This window comes from Mus caroli, chromosome 1 (assembly GCF_900094665.2).
Source record: "Mus caroli chromosome 1, CAROLI_EIJ_v1.1, whole genome shotgun sequence".
Classification (NCBI taxonomy): Eukaryota; Metazoa; Chordata; class Mammalia; order Rodentia; family Muridae; genus Mus; species Mus caroli.
In genome coordinates, this window is record NC_034570.1 from 78,509,972 (window position 1) to 78,527,162 (window position 17,191).

At 47.4% G+C, this 17,191-nt stretch overlaps 1 protein-coding gene across 10 annotated transcripts; it reads left to right on the forward strand.

The window, feature by feature from the left end:
• The first annotated feature begins 569 nt into the window (after positions 1–569).
• Positions 570–12,388, forward strand: Spata3 (spermatogenesis associated 3). 10 transcript variants are annotated; one of them, XM_021162362.2, is made up of 4 exons: positions 570–1,299; positions 6,855–7,029; positions 8,913–9,056; positions 11,991–12,387. In XM_021162362.2, exons 1-3 carry the CDS (start codon positions 579–581, stop codon positions 9,016–9,018), a joined length of 1,002 nt encoding a protein of 333 aa, XP_021018021.1. In that variant the 5' UTR covers positions 570–578; the 3' UTR covers positions 9,019–9,056; positions 11,991–12,387. The 10 variants fall into 10 exon arrangements, with proteins under 10 accessions (XP_021018021.1, XP_021018012.1, XP_021018039.1 ...); XM_021162353.1 differs by lacking the exon at positions 11,991–12,387 and adding an exon at positions 11,617–11,675; XM_021162397.2 differs by lacking the exon at positions 570–1,299 and adding an exon at positions 4,439–4,866 and having other exon boundaries at positions 11,991–12,374.
• The last annotated feature ends 4,803 nt before the right edge of the window (positions 12,389–17,191 follow it).

Consider the following 17,191-nt stretch of genomic DNA (forward strand, 5'->3'; position numbering starts at 1 on the left):
GCAAAAGTAGCAAATTATCCAACTCTTAGAATCCCAGTGTCCAGATCACATCTGGTCTACTGTTTTTAAAATGCCTTTTTTTTTTCCTTCGAGGCTTTAATATAAGAGGTCCATGTATAGTCTAGAAGATATGCCTTTTAAGAGGGGGCGGGGGTCAGGCAGTGGTGGTGCACACCTTTAATCCCAGCACTTGGGAGGCAGAGGCAGGAGGATTTCTGAGTTTGAGGCCAGCCTGAGTCCCAGGACAGTCAGGGATACACAGGGTAAGCCTGTGTTGAAAAAATAAATAAATAAATAAATAAATAAATAAATAAATAAATTTAAAAGTGGGGGAGGGGAGGGGAGGGGAGGGAGGGAGAGGAGAGGAGAGAGAGAGGGAAGGACCATATGTTATTCCAGCATTCAATATCAATTTCCTGTGTTGGAAGATTCCTGAGGAATAGTAAAGTGGAGGCCCTTGGCTGCTTGAGGCAGAAGGCTGTAAGGCCGAGGGGTATTGTGACATGCTCCAGGGAAAGGCAGTCTTTCCTTTGGCTAACTGGGGTCCCAGGCCATTGGGACAAGGGAGCCGGACGGACATGGAACAGAGGCCTGGGGAGCAGCCCTCAAGAGTCCCAAAGAAGGAAAAGATCGAGGAGCAGCCGGAGACCCCAAGTCAGTCCGTCTCAGGCCGCGGTCGGGTGCTGTTAATAAGAGAGTTCTTCAAGCAGGATGAAAGCTACACGACCTTGCCCAACACCCAAGCAACAGACTGCCAAAATAGTTGCCGCAGTGCCAGGCAGCGACTCAAGCGCACCAGAGACAGCTTGGCGGACAACCCCGAAGCCCCGGCCGCCAAGCGAGCAAAGATGCCGCAGCTCTCGCGTCTCAAGAAGGAGGACTTGCTTGATTGCGAGAAGCCTTGGGCTCCACAAGGGAACCCCGGCTCAGAAGCCGCTGAGATCGCCGAGCTAAGCTCAGAGCCCGGCAAGCAGCTGCTCCTGGTGCTGTGCCACGCGTCGGCGCTGGACACGCAGCTGCCGCGACTTCAGCTGCTCCTGCAGCAGGTACGGGTCCAGAAGCGTCGCCCGCCAGCCGCGCTCGTCGGGATCCTGGTGCAGCCGCGGCCGGATGAGGAGGACGAGTCGCGCCGCCGTCTGGGGGACCTGCTATACAGCATCTTCTCTTCAGAAAACCCGGGGGTCGAGGTGCACACAGCAGTGTTCTGTCCCAGCCGCCCCCAGGGTGTCCTGGACGTCCAGCGCGCTGATAACCAAGGGCACATGGTCCACCTAGTGGATCGCCAGACCCAAACGGATGGTGAGGGGCCCGAGGGTGGAGACTGGGACTGTTGTTCCCCCTGAGAAGTGAGCAAATCCCTGACCTTAGAGCCCCTGTGTTGGCGCCCTCCAGACGTTTGGGGTATGATCTGAATGGTAATGAACCAGCGTCCTTTCCCCAAGATGTGTGGGCTGGGACAATCTGAAAGTGTTCCGAGTTAAACCAGAGGGTTACCTCTCCGGACTATCTGCGCCCCCCCCCCCCACACACACACACAGTGTAGGAGAGAAATCATGTTTTTATAACGTCCTGAGGGATGTTGTAGGACCTGTAATAGCCCATCCTCCTCCTCTCCAAATGCACTAACGCCATTCCCAGGTTCCTCAGCGGACTCCCTAGTCTGTTACTTCTCCAGGGGATAGAATGACGATAAAAGCAGCCTATTGTGAGCCAGTCATTGTGCGAGGGGCTCTTTACCTCCAGTTTTCACAGCACCTCTCTAAGGTTGGGACTTCAAGAGAGTCAACTAGCTTTTACCACTGTGTTTTTTACTCAAAGCCCCTAGTAAACTTGTGACCCCAGAGGGTTAATTTGTAGCCTAGAGTCACTGAGCAGTACGCTCTTAACTTGGGCTTCAGGCACTTTCTGTTTCCAGAAGCCCCTTCCTGGGACAGCATAGGAACCAGAAAAGTGTTCTGAGCACAGGCGCCTCGATGTTCCATTACAGAGGCTCTGCCGTCCTCTCAGCGAGTGGCCACAGCAAGCTCTCTCTCTAGTTAGACCCAATCCCCTACCACATGACATGCAAGGATGAAGGACTGCTTGATGCTAGACCACACTCAGCACGTGGAGGCTAACTTTGGGATGGATGGTGACACGCTCACTCTAGTGTGCAGAACACCCTGAAAGGCCAGAACCTTAGGGACTGTTGTTGATGGGGCATGGTATTATCACACTCAAAGTCTTATCCTTGCAACCTAATCTCCAACCTTTTAAACTCACTACCACATGACAAGGCTCCTGGTTTAAAAAGTCCCCACTGATGGGCCCATTCCAACTGGGACTCTCCTCGGGGACTACAAAAATCCTAGCCTGTCTTTGGCAACAACCTCTTAGTAAGAAAATTTCTGCCTAGAGTCTTCTGAAGGGCCCCATCCTTCCCCTTTCACTCTTTATCGCTTCTAGAACTTGCTGGCTCTCCTTGCCCAGATCTAGGGCAAGGGGAATGAAAGCTAAGACAAAGCTAGACATAAGCCTAAACTAAGTGCACTGTGACTGTGATGTAGAGGAGCCAGTTCTTGGCAGAAAACTCTCATGAGGATTTCTCCTTGCTTCTGAACCATTTCTCCTTAATGGTACAAACATTCCTCAACCTGTATTCTGTCCTCTATCTCCCGGAACACAAGCTTGTGTGTCCCTTTAAGGAGAAATGGACTGACTAGCTATTTCATGGCTATTTGGAAATTCTACCCAAATATGTTCCTGCCCCATCAGACTCGTTTAAACCAGTTGTTTTCAACCAGGAACAATGTTAACACCTTCTCCAAGCTCTGGGCATATTTAGCCACATCTGGAGATGTTCTTTTCCTTACACTGACGGGGTGCTGGCCAGTCAAGGCCAGAGAGGCTGCAGAGCTTCCAATAACCCACAGAACAGCCTCCTCCAAAAGATATTATCTAGCCCCTAGTGTCAATTAGGACTGAGACTGAGAAACTGATTTCAGTCAGGTTATGCTCATCAAAGTCTAGCAGACACTGAAAAGGTTCCAGCCTGATTCTGAATGGCATCCCTTCAAATGGTTCATAGATCTTTGACCTCAGGAAACTGCCAGCTTCTTGTGGATTCACCTACCCACTGAACCGCCTTGCTCCAAACCAACCAGACACAGCCTGAGCCATACTGATCTGAGCTGCACTCCCAATCCATATCTTTCTCCAATCTTCTCATGCAAGAAACTTAAATTTTTCCAATTCCTTAATTTCAAAGTCTGTATAATCTGATTCCCCATTGCCTACTGGGCTCATAAAGAAAAACAACCCTTAATTAGAACTTAATCTTGAGTGTGTCACCAATCAACTAGAGGTGGGGGTTTAGTTTGGGAGGTACTAATATAACTGAATTTCTCTGAACATCAATATCCTTTTGGGGATAATAATAATAGTGATGACAATAATGTAATAATAATAATAATAATAATTAATAATAATAATAATAATAATAATAATAATAATAATAATTGTTGGCAAAGTCTTTGCTGGCTCTAGAAGCCTGAAAATAGATTCTCTCACTTCACTGTTGACATCTGGTCTAGCCTTTGTGAGTAGCTGGTCTAGGACCTTTCTGGCTCACTCGCTCTCCCTCCACCCTCCTTACTGCATCCTCACCCCTCCCCCAGCTTCTGGTGTCTGAGTAGGGCAGGTGTACTTTACCCACACAGCTTACCTACTTCATGGAGGAAGTTCTCTTTCTGGGAACGCACTTTTCTATTGTGATATGTGACAGTTAGGCTATCTTTTCAAAGCACTTTTCACTCTTCCACCCTAAAATGGAAGTTAAATTGTTAAGAGATTCATGGTCTGTTTGACCTAAACCAGTGTTTTCAGAGGTCATTCCAATGGAATGAACTTGAGAAATTTTTCGTTTTCTGAGAACTGGCTTAAGGTAGAATTGGCTAAATTCAAGGATTCTTATAAAAATTTAGACATACACACACACTCATACAAGCAAGCACTCGTGTTCACATATATTCAGAGGTGACAGAAGGCAGTGGGTTGTGGGAGGTAAAATGCTAAAAAAAAAAAAAAAAAAAAAAAAAAAAAAGAAGTCAAATCTTCAGGAAAGTTCCCTAAATGTTAACCATAATGTTTGTATTTGGGGATAGACACGTAGAAACCAGCAACGGAGCTGAGAATCCTATTCAGGATTTCTTCTAATAAAAGGTAGCTCTCACGGACCCTAGAACGTGCAGCCGAAAGGTGCCTGAGGCTCAGGTCACATAATCATGGATCCAGTTCTCATAGGCCCAGAGACTGTCTTAATCAGACCATGGAGGAACCAGGCAGCTGCTGCCCCCTGCCGGTTCAAGCAGGAAGCCCTGGGAGAGGAAAACGGTGCCAGAGCCCTAGCCACAGGGGCCAGCCTGGCTTTTGTGACCTCACAGGAGGTATGGGTGACTCTTGTCTGTGGGACCTTGCTGTGGTCAAAGATCAGAGACATACCCACAAGGGAGACTACCTCCCTAGGGAGGGAGCCAGGAAATTCACAGCTCCATGTAGCTCCACGGTGTTACTCTAGAAGGATCACCATGAAGAAGGTCAAAAAGAAAAAGTCTGATTCCAGGCGCCGCAGGAATTCCATTTCACCGCAGACTAGCTCCGACTCCTCACAGCAGCCCAGCTCAGAAACCCCGCCGTCATGTCCAGAGCCCGCCTCGCCACCATCTAAGCCACAGCCTTGCCAGGAGTCCACCCCACCACACCAAGTTAACCCTGAGCCTAAACCGCAACAGCATACACCACAGCCTCTCCCGCCTCCAGAGAAACGTGCCTCATCTCCGTGCCTGGTACCCATGGAACCTAAACCAATTCTTCCATGCAGGAAAGCAGGTGGGCGGACTTCCTGCTTTAAGGCAGTTCTAGCCTTCTTGCTGATAGAGTCCCAGAGCCACCAGAGACAGGTTCCTGTCCGGTGGTGGTGTATAGTCAGCATGCTGCCTGGGGCCAAGTTTATGAGCTGTGGAGGGGATGATTTTTTTTTTAATTTTTTTTTTAGTTTTTTCGAGACAGGGTTTCTCTGTATAGCCCTGGCTGTCCTGGAATTCACGTTGTAGACCAGGCTGGCCTCGAACTCAGAAATTCGCCTGCCTCTGCCTCCTAAGTGCTGGGATTAAAGGCGTAAACCACCACGCCCGGCGAAGAGGATGATTTTTATGAGAGAGTAGAATCCCTAGGCTTTGTCCTTCTGTAGCATCTCAAGTCTCACTGCAAACAGCCATGGATACATACTAACATTTACGGCTCCATGGGGGAGACCCTCTCATTAGGAGTCAGTTAGCATCCATTCAGAAATTAAAAGCAAATATAGACTAAAAGAAAGGAAGCAGTGATAGGCCTTCTGGCTACTTTTTACCGGTTATTCTCACGAGAGGCCGGACCACTCCAAAGAAGATAGTACAGGGTGATGGAGGTATATGACTGTGGTATAGCCTTTGAGAGAATTGGGAGTTTCTGTTTGTCAGATGGAAGATAGGAGTTTTGTTTTGTTTTGTTTTTCCATGTTACCCCAAGAGATCTGACCTTGGACTACAGAGAGAATGGCTAGATCAAAATATAGGACTCCTGACTAACTCCTAACTTCAGATAAGCCACAAATAATGTTATAATCCTTAGTATCTGTTCCAAATAGGCATCCTATATTTCTGTTTGTCATTCCTTCCCACAGAAGATACTAGAAAAGGGTCTGCGCAATGTATAAAACAAACCAAAAATATAAAAAAAAAAAGTATTTTGTAGCCATCATTTTAATTTAGTTTAGCTCTGTCTAATATTAAATGGCTGGCCAGCTGTCAAAAAGTAGTCTCCATCTTCTTGGATAGCCAATGAGAGACAAAACTTTGGACAGTATCAAGGGGACTCAAGTGGAGTTGGAAAGCTGGGATGCTCCAGACCGCTGAGGATAATGAAGATAGCCAAGTGACCACTGACCGTTCCTTCCATACCTAGTACTTCATTCATCCATTTCCGTCCATCTTATCTGACGATACTGTAGGGAGGAAATATCCCTTTGTTCTCTGGAGCAGCCCTTGGTATGGTTGAAAGGGGAACTTGGGCCTATTCTGATTCCAGATTCCCTACCCTTGACCTTCCAATGTCAAGAGGCCAGCTAGTCCTCCAGAGAGGAGGAGGAGGAGGAGGAGGAGGAGATCTCTTTCTGACCTTTCCTTGAACCATGACCAAAGTATTCTATGTTCTTAAGCAACTCACACTCTGGGCCACAGCAGTCCTAAGACAGTCTGAGCAGAGAACGAACACGAGCCATGAGAGAACCAGAGCTCTCAAGCCAAGGAATTGCCAGGACAACGGGGACTCTGTGACTGGTGTCTGTGTGCAACGTGAGCTTCAACCATGTAGACATTTCTGGGTGATAGCCTCAGAGCTGGTGTCAGTAGAAAGCAAAACCTTCCTGTACCACATCCTTAAACCTTTAAAACGATAGGGTATTGAAGAGGCAAAGGAGGGACTGTCCATGGCCTACTGAATTTGTTAACTTTCTCATCACTGTGACCCAGTTATCTGAGAAATTACTGAAACGATGACTTATTCACGTTGGCTCACGGTTTTAAGAGTGTCCACGTATCACAGCAAGGTGTAGCTCACAGTGAGTCTGCTAGGAAGTGAAGAGAGGGATTACAATGAAGGGCCCAAGGCAAGATAAAACCTGCAAAGATGTCCCACTGATGCCCTACAACACCTGCTAGGATCCACCTCTTAGCCTTTACCAACTCCCAATAACATGACTTCTAGAACTGTCCTAGAGACTGTGTCTCACTCCCAAGAACCAGGTGCAGTCCTCATCTCTCTCCTTCTCTGTCCAGCAGTGCCTCTGACCTATGTGGCCCCACGCTCCTGCTCCTGTGCAGCCTGCCCGGGCAGCTCCGCTTGCTGGCGTCGTCTGGGGCTTTGCCATACCCGAATCTTTGATGTCCTTCTACCTCGGGACTGGTCATCCATGCCAGGGAGAGGAATCCCAAACCTTCTCACCTTCTACAGGTTCCCGCATGAATGGGAGGGCTAAAAAGCCTTGGGTGTAGAGTTCCCAGGGCCAGGCTCTGTCCTCAGATCTTGTTGGCAACTGTGTGTAACTTCCTGCAAACATCATAGGCTTTTCAAAAGCAAAGCCTTCCTTCTAAATAACAATGTCTCTGGTTTGGTGGGCCGGCTCTTTGTCGTTCCTTTTTCTCTGAAACCGTCATCTCTGCTGACAGCACCCTCCCACCTAGCACACTGTAAACTCCAGAGCTGTATGATTACACATTAGTTAGCCATTCACTTTTTTTTTTTTTTGGACCCATACCATCACAGGGAGTGTCTATTTATTAAACAGCATGTTAATTATCCCTGGAACTCAATGATAAACCTGATCGAGTAACTTATAGGTCCCTTCTGCCAATAATAGCAAAATCTGTCCCACACAGAATATGCCATGCTTTTACCAGGAACACTCACAGGGGCCATGTTTTCTAGACCAGTCTATTAGCGGCAGCTCCTTCCTTTATCATGACATCACCCAGTCTCGGTCCTATTACTCCTCTTCCACAATGCCTCCAAGAAATGTCATATGTCATCTGCCCACTGGCACCCATGAAAAGGGTTCTGTCCATGTTAAGAACAGACTGAAAATGTCCTCACTCTTGCAGGACCTTCTGGGTCATGTGTTGGGGCCAGGAGAGGGGCCTCTACCCAAATGAGCCACCCTGCTTATAATCAGGATTTCACAAAAACCCCTTGGGGATCTCATATCAGGAGCACAGCCCACCATCCCATCCTCCTCTCTTACCCTTTCCAGCTCCTTCTCTTGAATAATAATAATAATAATAATAATACCCACACAGATACAGAGCTGATTTGGGGAACAGAGCATACCTAGAGTCAGAGATACCATCTATTGAGTCCCAGCCAGGAAGAGTCTGCCCACCACTCACCCACACAGTCTGTCTGTCCATTCATCTGCTGCCAGATGGTGCTGTGTGTTCCCCTGGGTGAAAAAAATCAAATCCTACTCTGAGAAGATGCTAGGTGGTCTGAGGGACACCTAAACAAGATCTTCACCTTCCAATGTGTTCAGCCTGTGAAGCTAGCTAAGACCCGTGCATTTGGAAGCCTGTGCACAAAGCAGGTAGTGTGTGGGACAGGAGGGCTTCTGGGAGTTTCAGAGTAAGTACCGTATCAGGGTCCACAGCATTGTGTGCCCAGTGTGTGAGCCAACTCCAAAAATATCCTTGGATCCCTCTCTGGCTTAGGATGGAAAGAAGGGCTGTTCTAGGCTGTAGGAAAAGCCAAAACACAGCTCAGAGTTAGGAATGCAAGAGAAAGAGGCATAGAACCCCATAGCCAGGGCAAGAGTTTATTTTCCCACGTGAGCCCCTGCTTCTGCAGTCTTTACCTTCTCAGAGGACTTCTACTAAGCATCCATGGAGACAAGAATCCCTCCTGTAGTTGCCTTTTTATCAGACTAGATACCACATTTTCTGAATGGCTTCCTGACTTATACTGATTCACTCATTTGCTGTCCCAGTCTCTGTAGAGGCTGTAATTAATATGCTATTTCCTGATATCTGAAAATCTCTAAAATGCCTCAGAGGGTTGCTGTGAAGCTTAAAGAGGAGGTGAGTGAGAGGTGTCTGGTACAAGACCTGGCACATCGTGGTCTGGACCACCCTCGTACCCTGTTGCCTCTCTGGGCATCAGTCGCAGGCTACCGACCCTCGTACCCCAGGGGTCTTGTAGGAAGTTTTGTGGAGAGAGGTGAGAGCAATGTGTCCCTTTGGGAGAATGACCAGGAGGAGACTCTTAAGTTCCACTGTCTCATTGCAGTACACAGACACTGAAGCCTTTCTCCCCAACCCCCACTCCCTTTCTGCTTTGCTTTATAGAAAACCATCAAGGAAGTACTGCGCTCCCCGTAACTCTCGTGCTTCAAGCTCTTGGAACTGTTGCTGTGGCTCTGGGGGCCTTGGGAGTTGCCTACTTCATGGCTGAATCCTTGTGAATCAGACCCCAGGCCCACTGTCCGGCAGGTAGGAGGATCACCTTGTCCCTTTTCTCTAGCTAGAGAAGAATATCTCAAGGTGGACGAGGCCTTTAGGCCTTCAGCCTGTCAGGGAAGGTTCATGATCATTCCTGCTGCCTCAGGACTCTTTCAAGCCTCTCTGGAGACCTTTGATTAGAACCATCAGGACAAAGGCCCTTCATACAGCCCTGTCCCCTGACCTGCTATGGCTTCCCTAGTCCTAGATGGGAAGAAGGAGGGGAGGGGAAAGGGTAGAGATTATCTCGGATAAGCCCCACTGCTGGATCCCCAATTTCCACTCACACCAGTGTTCAAGCTCATGCTGTGCATGCTTCTTTGGAATGTGTGTGATCTCTGCCCCACTGCTCATTTATATTACACCATCTCTGCATACGAAGATGTCTTCAGTCACCACTCCTGTCTCACCTGAACCCAGAAGCAGAGACCCAATCAAGGACTGGGTGCGCCAGATACCTGGAGGAAGTGCTCTCAGGACAAAGCAGGGCTGGGTGGGAGGCAAGAACAAGAGCGAAAGGAAGAAGGGAAGGCTCCAGCCCTGTGGAGTCCTAGAATGTTATCTGTACAACAGATACTCTTCCTCAAGAGACACGAGGCTTCCCTTTCATTTCCCTGTGTCAGTTGGTCAGTATGTGACTATGTGGGTGTAGGGAGGAAATTTGAGTTCTTTGGGTAAAAAGCAATTCTCCTCGAGCTGAGGGCAAGTCCCTGGAGGAGGAGGGAGCTGTTGGTCACCCACAGCCAAAAGTCATCATTCAAAGAGCCAATGGCTCAATCAAGAAGGGGACTGGGAAGAGGTGGTCACCAAGAGCACTCACTCACAAGGCATCCCAACAGCTAGGTCTTCTTCAAATGGTCTTGAATGCTTAAAAAGTGATGGTTGAGGTAGGGAATGAGAGCCAAGGGAGACATTTCAGCCCGTCCCTTCTGTCCTCCCATCCCATGCATGGGAATGGACAGGGGTTGGTTGTAGTCAAGCATGGGTCTGGGAATTGATGCTTGAAATACATAAACATCCAAACCCTGTGAGAGCATCGCCCCTAGAGCGCCTGATGACTATTCAAGGATCATCTGAGGAATAATATTAAGTATTAAACCACCCTGACCTCCAGGAGACAGCATAGCACTTAAGAGCCTTTTCTTCCCTCTTCCTGGACTTTCTAGGAGTGGTGGAATATTTGTTATTATGTTGTCATGCTATCATGTCAGCATGGTGGCAGAGAAGATGCTGGCTCTGGATTTAAACTGACAATCTCTAGTCTAGACAGTGCCACTTGGAATCTCAGTGTTAGGGGCATGACTGTCAATGTCACGTCTAGTGGAGAGAAAGCTCTCTCAGAAGATGACGGTCATGAGGATCCAAAGAGAGATATTAAGAGTTGAAGTCCCAGAGACAGAATGGAATGAGGAGTTCATTGTGTCTATTGAACCGATGATGCATGTACCAAATGGTCCAATGGCAGGCTGGCGGGTGCTGCTGTACCCCAGTGGTAGCAGGCCTTCCTTTTATAGGAGCCTATTGAGAACGTTGCATTATTTGTGGTCTGGTATATTTAATATGTTCAAAGGCCTGTTTTTTCCCATCTGACATAGCATCCAAACCAGAAGAGGATCCCACTGGCCAGGAAGAAGTGAGGCAGAGGTCAAGTGGTGTGGGGCAGTCCAAAGTTCCCACTGCCGTGGGCAAAATGTTTCTAGAAGTTTCAATGGTAGTATAAGTTCATAGATACACCTTGTAGGTATAAAACCTAGAGAACTACCACTCTAAAACATATACGATAGAGAAGGGCTTTATGGGTACAGTGACCTTTGAGGCTCCTTAGTCCCTATGAAAGGAAAAAAGGTAGCTAGGTATCTCTCTGTCAAAAATGAACCTCCATCAGAAAAGCAAAGCTGCCTCCTCTTAGAGAAAGATGCTTCCAGAATTTTCTTTCCCAAATCTTGGAGAACCAGCCTTTCCCATAGCATTCTTCCCCAGCTGACAATGAATCAACAAAAGCAAAAGATTCCTTTGGGACATTGAATATGATCAAACTCTACACCATAGCCAACGTCTGGGGGAAGGAGGTTCCATCTCAGCTGCTCAGGTCTCTAAGGAATGGGGAGTTAACATGAAAGGTGCTGACATTGGCTGAGCCCAGGAGATGTTCTAGGACTTCACAAATAGTGCCATAGCCTTGAGTTGAAGCACTGACTTTGAAGAAGCAAACAAGAAAAAGGGAAGAGATAAGTGAAGAAGGAAGAGGATCAGGAGGAGAAGGAAAAAGAAAAGGAGGAGGAGAAAGGAAGGAAGGAAGGAAGGAAGGAAGGAAGGAAGGAAGGAAGGAAGGAAGAAAGAAAGAAAGAAGAAAGAAAAGAAAGGAGAGAGTAAGAAGCCAAATAGAAGGAAATTGAATTCTAAAATAATTTACCTTTTTGCAAAAAGTGTTTAGCCATTGAACCCTTCCTTACAGGTAAGACTATAGAGTGGAAAGCTGTTGAGATAGGTCACAGGAATTGATTAATGAAGCTAATGATGCTGTCAATTATCATTTATTTTTTCCTTACAGATCCAGTTTCCATCAAAGGATCTTACTTGTCACCAAAATAGATAGAGAGAAACTATCTTGTCTCTTTTCTTCTTCTTTTTTATTATTTTTTTATTTTTTTTTTTGAGACAAGGATTTGTTATGTAGCCCAGGCTAGCCTTAAACTCACAATCCTCCTACCAGAGCCTTCAGAATGCTAGGGTTACAGGTGTGTGCCACCACACCCAGCTAGAAATCTGTCTTCAGTGTGTTTTACTCAGAAACATAAAAGTTGGATCTAGCACAGAATCGGGAAGGTAAGGTTGGGCTAAGGACCTGCTGTTTCTTTACAAATGGTCAAGGGGGGATTCCAGAAGGAAAAAAATCAGTTCCTGACGAGGGTCGTTTTTACTTAGGGGTTCATGGCATGGCACCCCAACTATGCCACTCTGCGTAAGGATTATTCTAAGAAGAAAGTCATTGAGAAACTGAAGCTCGTCTCTGCCCTCTCTGATCTACCTGAGAACAGCATAATCTCTGCTATTACAATGAGGTGACGCCATCCCGGGAAGGGTGAACAGTCTTGTCCCTGAAGACAGCACACAGGAAAACCATCCCACACAAAGTCTGCCTTGTCTCCATATCGGTGCCCTTCCACAGTCGGCCACCATTCACATTCAAACCTTTTATAGCTTCCCTACAAAATTCTTGCTGTTTATGGGGATGTCTGTACATCTTTTGTGTCATTTGCTCTGTGCATAGGCACTGCCTCATTAATAACTTGTTTTTCTCTTGCTAACCTGCCCTTTGTCCATCTAATTTGGAGGACACAGCCAACAAACCTAACATGGGTAAATGAAAAAGTATTTCTCCCTCCATATTAGATAGGAAATTTTCCAATCCCCCCCCCCAAATCTGTATGTTAAAACCTTAGCCAGTGCCCAATATGTCAGTATCAGAAGGTGGAGCCTTTGGAACATGATTAGGTCATGAGGTAGTACCCTCATGGAATGATTTTAGTTCCCATATTAAACAAAAAATAAAAGACCTCAAAGGGCCTGGATGTAGCTCAGTAGGTAGAGTATTTGCTGAGCATGTACAAAGCCCCAGGTTTAACCATCAGCACCACATAGACCAAATGTTTTGGCACACACCTGTAAACCCAGTACTCTCTAGGTAGAGGCAGGAGGATTACAAATTCAAGATCAGCCTCCACTACATAGCAAATCCAAGAGCAGCCTGAGCTCCATGAAACCCTGTCTCAAGCCCAGTTGTATCTCTAAAGAGTTTCTCCTCTGCTCTCCTCCTCACAGCACTCAAGACTTCTGTGACCTCATGAGGAGGGGAGACTTCTCCCCCACAGAAAGTATAACACTGCTGCTGTGGTTGACTCCACTGGGTCTCTCCAATCCAGTTCTAACACGACCTGCCTGGAGACAGATCCTATTGAGAGTTCAGGTGGCAAGACTGCTTCCATTCCGCAGGTTCTAGACCCAGATCCTGTGCCTCTGACCCACTAGTATAAATCATGGTCTCTCCCAGCCCTCCTCAAAGTTGGGTTTACTAAGATGGCTCTAGGAACCCAGGGAAACATCTTTATTAGCTTATAAAGATCTACAGAGGGGGTGGGACAAGGAACCTCCTTGTCCTCTCCCAGGGCACCATCCTCGGTGAACTGTCACTTGGTCAGCTACCTAGGACCGCCCCATCCTTGTCTTGGATTTTTATGGAGATTTCATTGCCTAGGCATGGTGGAAGCACAGACAGCTGTGCAGAGATGTGATTGGACAAAAGGGGTTTGATCCAGTGCTGAATGGATCAGGGCTGAGGAGGATAGACATAGCAGGGCCTCTTTGGATTTTTCTCAGACTCTGGATAGTATATCACCCTCCAGGCAGTTAGTTCCCTCTGGAATGGGGAGGCTCCCGAGACCTCATGTAGATCACAGGCATCTTTATGGCCAGCTGCAAGATGGGTAGGAGAGAGTTTCTATAGCCTACCTTAGGGAAAAGAAATTCTAACATTATGGCCTGCCCTGGGAGGGAAGACTCAAAGTGACGAGTATAAATTTAAAACACAGCACACCTGCTAGCAGTATTTTTGAGTAGCAGCGCAAATGGACTAAGATAATACCCCACACTGTTTTTGTGTATTCTCAAATCTTTCTATCACAGTTCACTGATGAGAAATCCCCACTCTTCACTGGGCTGTGAAGGTGGCACCCTCGAAAACTGGCATTATAGAAAAGTAAGAAGGCTGGGGAGACGGCTCAGCAGGTGCAGACCTGTGCGGCGTTGCTTTGGGGAGCCGAAATAAGACAAACCATTAGAACCAATTCCCAACATTGCTCAGCCTGCTTTCTTACAGAACTCCGGACCACTAGCTCAGGGATGGCACCACCCACAATGGGCTGGGTCCTCCCCATCAATCACTAAGAAAATGCCCTACAGCTGGATCTTATTGAAGGCATTTTGCTCAATCGAGGTTCCCTCCTTTCAGATAACTCTAGTTTGTGTGTCAATAAGATATAAGACTAGCCAACACCCATGCCGATGACTTTGAAATGCATTCTGGGGGGTGGGGGGGGGAGGCAGCGGTGTCAAAGATGGCACATGTGGATTCCTCAGTCCTGTGACCCAAAATGCACACGGTGTACCTGCAGTAAGGCCTAGGACAGCAGTATTGGGGAACCCTCGGATGCTTGGCTTAGTCCTTCCTAGGGATCACTTCAACAGGCTGACCACAAACTACAGAAGGAGGACCTGTGTCCTGAGGAGTCATAAATAAGGAGAGACACAAGCTAAGGCCCTCTGCTTTCTCACAGTGGTCTCCAAGAGGTGCTGAGTGTGGTGGGTCAAGGACCTACCATGGGTTCTTGTACTGGGGCCAAACCACTGGTGAACACTTGAAGGTAAGGTCTTCCTTCTTCAGGCTGTCTCTTGAGAGCAAAGATGAGCTGGGGAATCTGTTCAAGGCAGCATTTATAAATTCCACAGGTAACTCTTAAGGCAAAAGGGATGTAGATGAAAGCCTTACAGAGAAGGTGAATCCTATTCAAACGGGAGCAGCCAGGGCCCACACACCAAGGCTCTCAGCCCTCTCTACAATGCTGCAAGCTCCTTGAGTAAGAGGAGGCTCAAAGCTTGGAAAAGGGGCCTTCTTGGGCCTTGGCTGCAAGTTTACTTTTCAAAGCTCTGCTCCCTGGAAACCTCCAGGGAGAAGTGACTCACACACATATCCCAGCATCCACTGCTCTTGGCAAAGGCAGCTTCTTGCCTCCCCAGCTTGGAGCTGCTGGGGATGCAAGCACGGATGCTTTCTTTCCTCTTTCTTTCCTCGTCCCTGGACTGCTCACACAGACCTCATTCACAAGCCAGCTATTGAATGCTTGCTGGAAATGCAAATTGCTCAGCAGCGAGTCTTCTTTTCACACACTAAAGTTGCATACTCCTGAGAGCTGCTAAGCAGGACAGGCAGGCATCCCAGAGCAGGAGGCTCCCGAAGAACTAATGTTTGTGGTTAAAGGAAGCAGAACTTGGAGCTGGCAGCCAAGCAGGACATGCACCCCACTGAGGGTTCTGCAGGTGTCTGGCCTCTTGCCCCGCCGTGACCCCGGGCTTGCCTCTTTTGTTCCTTCATTTGAGTGCCACATTAATCATGGGTGACTAAGGAAGGACTCAACCCAACAGAGTTGTTGCCCATCCACAGTTCAAGTCCAAAGAGCTGGATAAGCTGCTGAGTGAGCCACTAGCTCCCCTCCACCCCAAGAACCTGCAGGCTCTGGGTACAGTCTCCCACCCAGACTCTGAGGATAACTCAGTGAGCACGAGGCTGGCTGACTATGCTCCCTACCACAAGTGCTCCTGACCCAGCCCTCACCCAGTATCTTGGGGTCCCTTCCTTCCCCAAGGCTCTCTCTGAAGTCGAGGTGTTCTTTCTTCTCATGCACCAGGTAGGAGTCACTGGGCCTGAGATAACTGAAGAGAACAGGCTCTTCTCTCCTCTCCAAGCTTCCCATTCTCCACCAAACAAAATACAATAAAACCAAACAACAAAAAACCCACTTGGAACCGGGCATGGTGGCGCATGCCTTTAATCCCAGCACTTGGGAGGCAGAGGCAGGTGGATTTCTGAGTTCGAGGCCAGCCTGGTCTACAGAGTGAGTTCCAGGACAGCCAAGGCTACAGAGAAACCCTGTCTCGGAAAAAAAAAAAAAAAAAAAAAAAAAAACAAAAAAACCCACTTGGTTAAAATGGGTGTTTACCCTCTGAATTCTGTAGACTTTCATACCAAAGATTTGTAGCCTGTTTCCACTTTCCAAGAGAATCGTTTCACATAATCTGCTTGGTAGTGGGATGTTTTGTTTTGTTTGTTTTGTTTTGTGTTTTGACAGGATCTCACCATGTACCCTTGGCTAGCCTGAAACACATTGTGCAGAGCAAGAAGGACTCAAACCCACAGTGATCATCTTGCCTCTGCCTCCTGAGTTTTGGATGTGTATTAACATGCCCAGCTTTCTTTAAGATAGGGTCTTACTATGTAGCCCAGGCTGGCCTAGAACTCATGATCCTCTGGTCTCAGCACTTCCAGTAGTGCTGGGGTAACATGTATGCCACCATACCCAGACAATTTCTCATGGTTGCATGATGTTCCCGCATATACCTGGTTTATAATGGATCAAGTATAAGTCATCCAGACTTAATTAGCATCTGGTCACCATATCACTGAATTTTGTCTATGGTGTCAGTTATAGTCACTCATGAAGGAGAGGAAACCAGGTCTATCTGCCTTGGACAACAAGGGGAATCTGACGGTTTATGTAACGGTATAATCCACAAGAAGCAGGCTTTGGGGTAGGTTTTATTCAAAACCTTTTCTTCTCCGCTCCCCATTTTGCCTTCTGTGGAATTAGTTTCACCCGGTGGCTATAATGGTTGTGTTAGGGGCAGAAAGATGCACTTCCCTCCTCACCCATCATAAGGGGCCTGTCCTACAAAGGCAGGTTAACAAAAGCATCCTGCCTTTACTGAATCTGTTTCATTTAACACTCAAGCCCTTTGGTACTGAAAAGCCTTGGTCTGATGAAGCATAGCTTTAATCCCACCATTAGGGAGGCAGAGGAGGCTAGTCTGATTCACATAAAAGAGTTCCAGGCCAGTCAAGGCTACACAGTGAGACCCTGTCTCAAAAACAGTAAATAAATAGCCAAGCCCCAGAGAAGGCTATTTCCAGACTTAGGTTTGATGAAGCATAGACAGCCACATCGACATGTCACTGGACAGCATAAAACTCCCAGCCTGAAAACAAAACCCAGCAGGACCTGTCTTCTCGGATTCTTATTGATCTCAGGGTAGCATTTTTCCCTCCTGACGTGTCAGTCCTCAGTATTGGTTTTTTGGTTTTTTGGTTTTTCCAATTGAAAGATTCTTTTTCGAGGGAACTACAGGCTTCTTCAGTGCTTCCCTTTTGTAAATACCATAACGGGCGTCCTCCATCCAGATGGGCCAGAACCATCTGGAATGATAGCCCTCGAGGGAGATTTACTTTTAGATTTTTATGACTTAGGGAAAGGTTCTTGGGGAAGACAAATTCAGGTTTCTATGACTCTTCAGGAGGG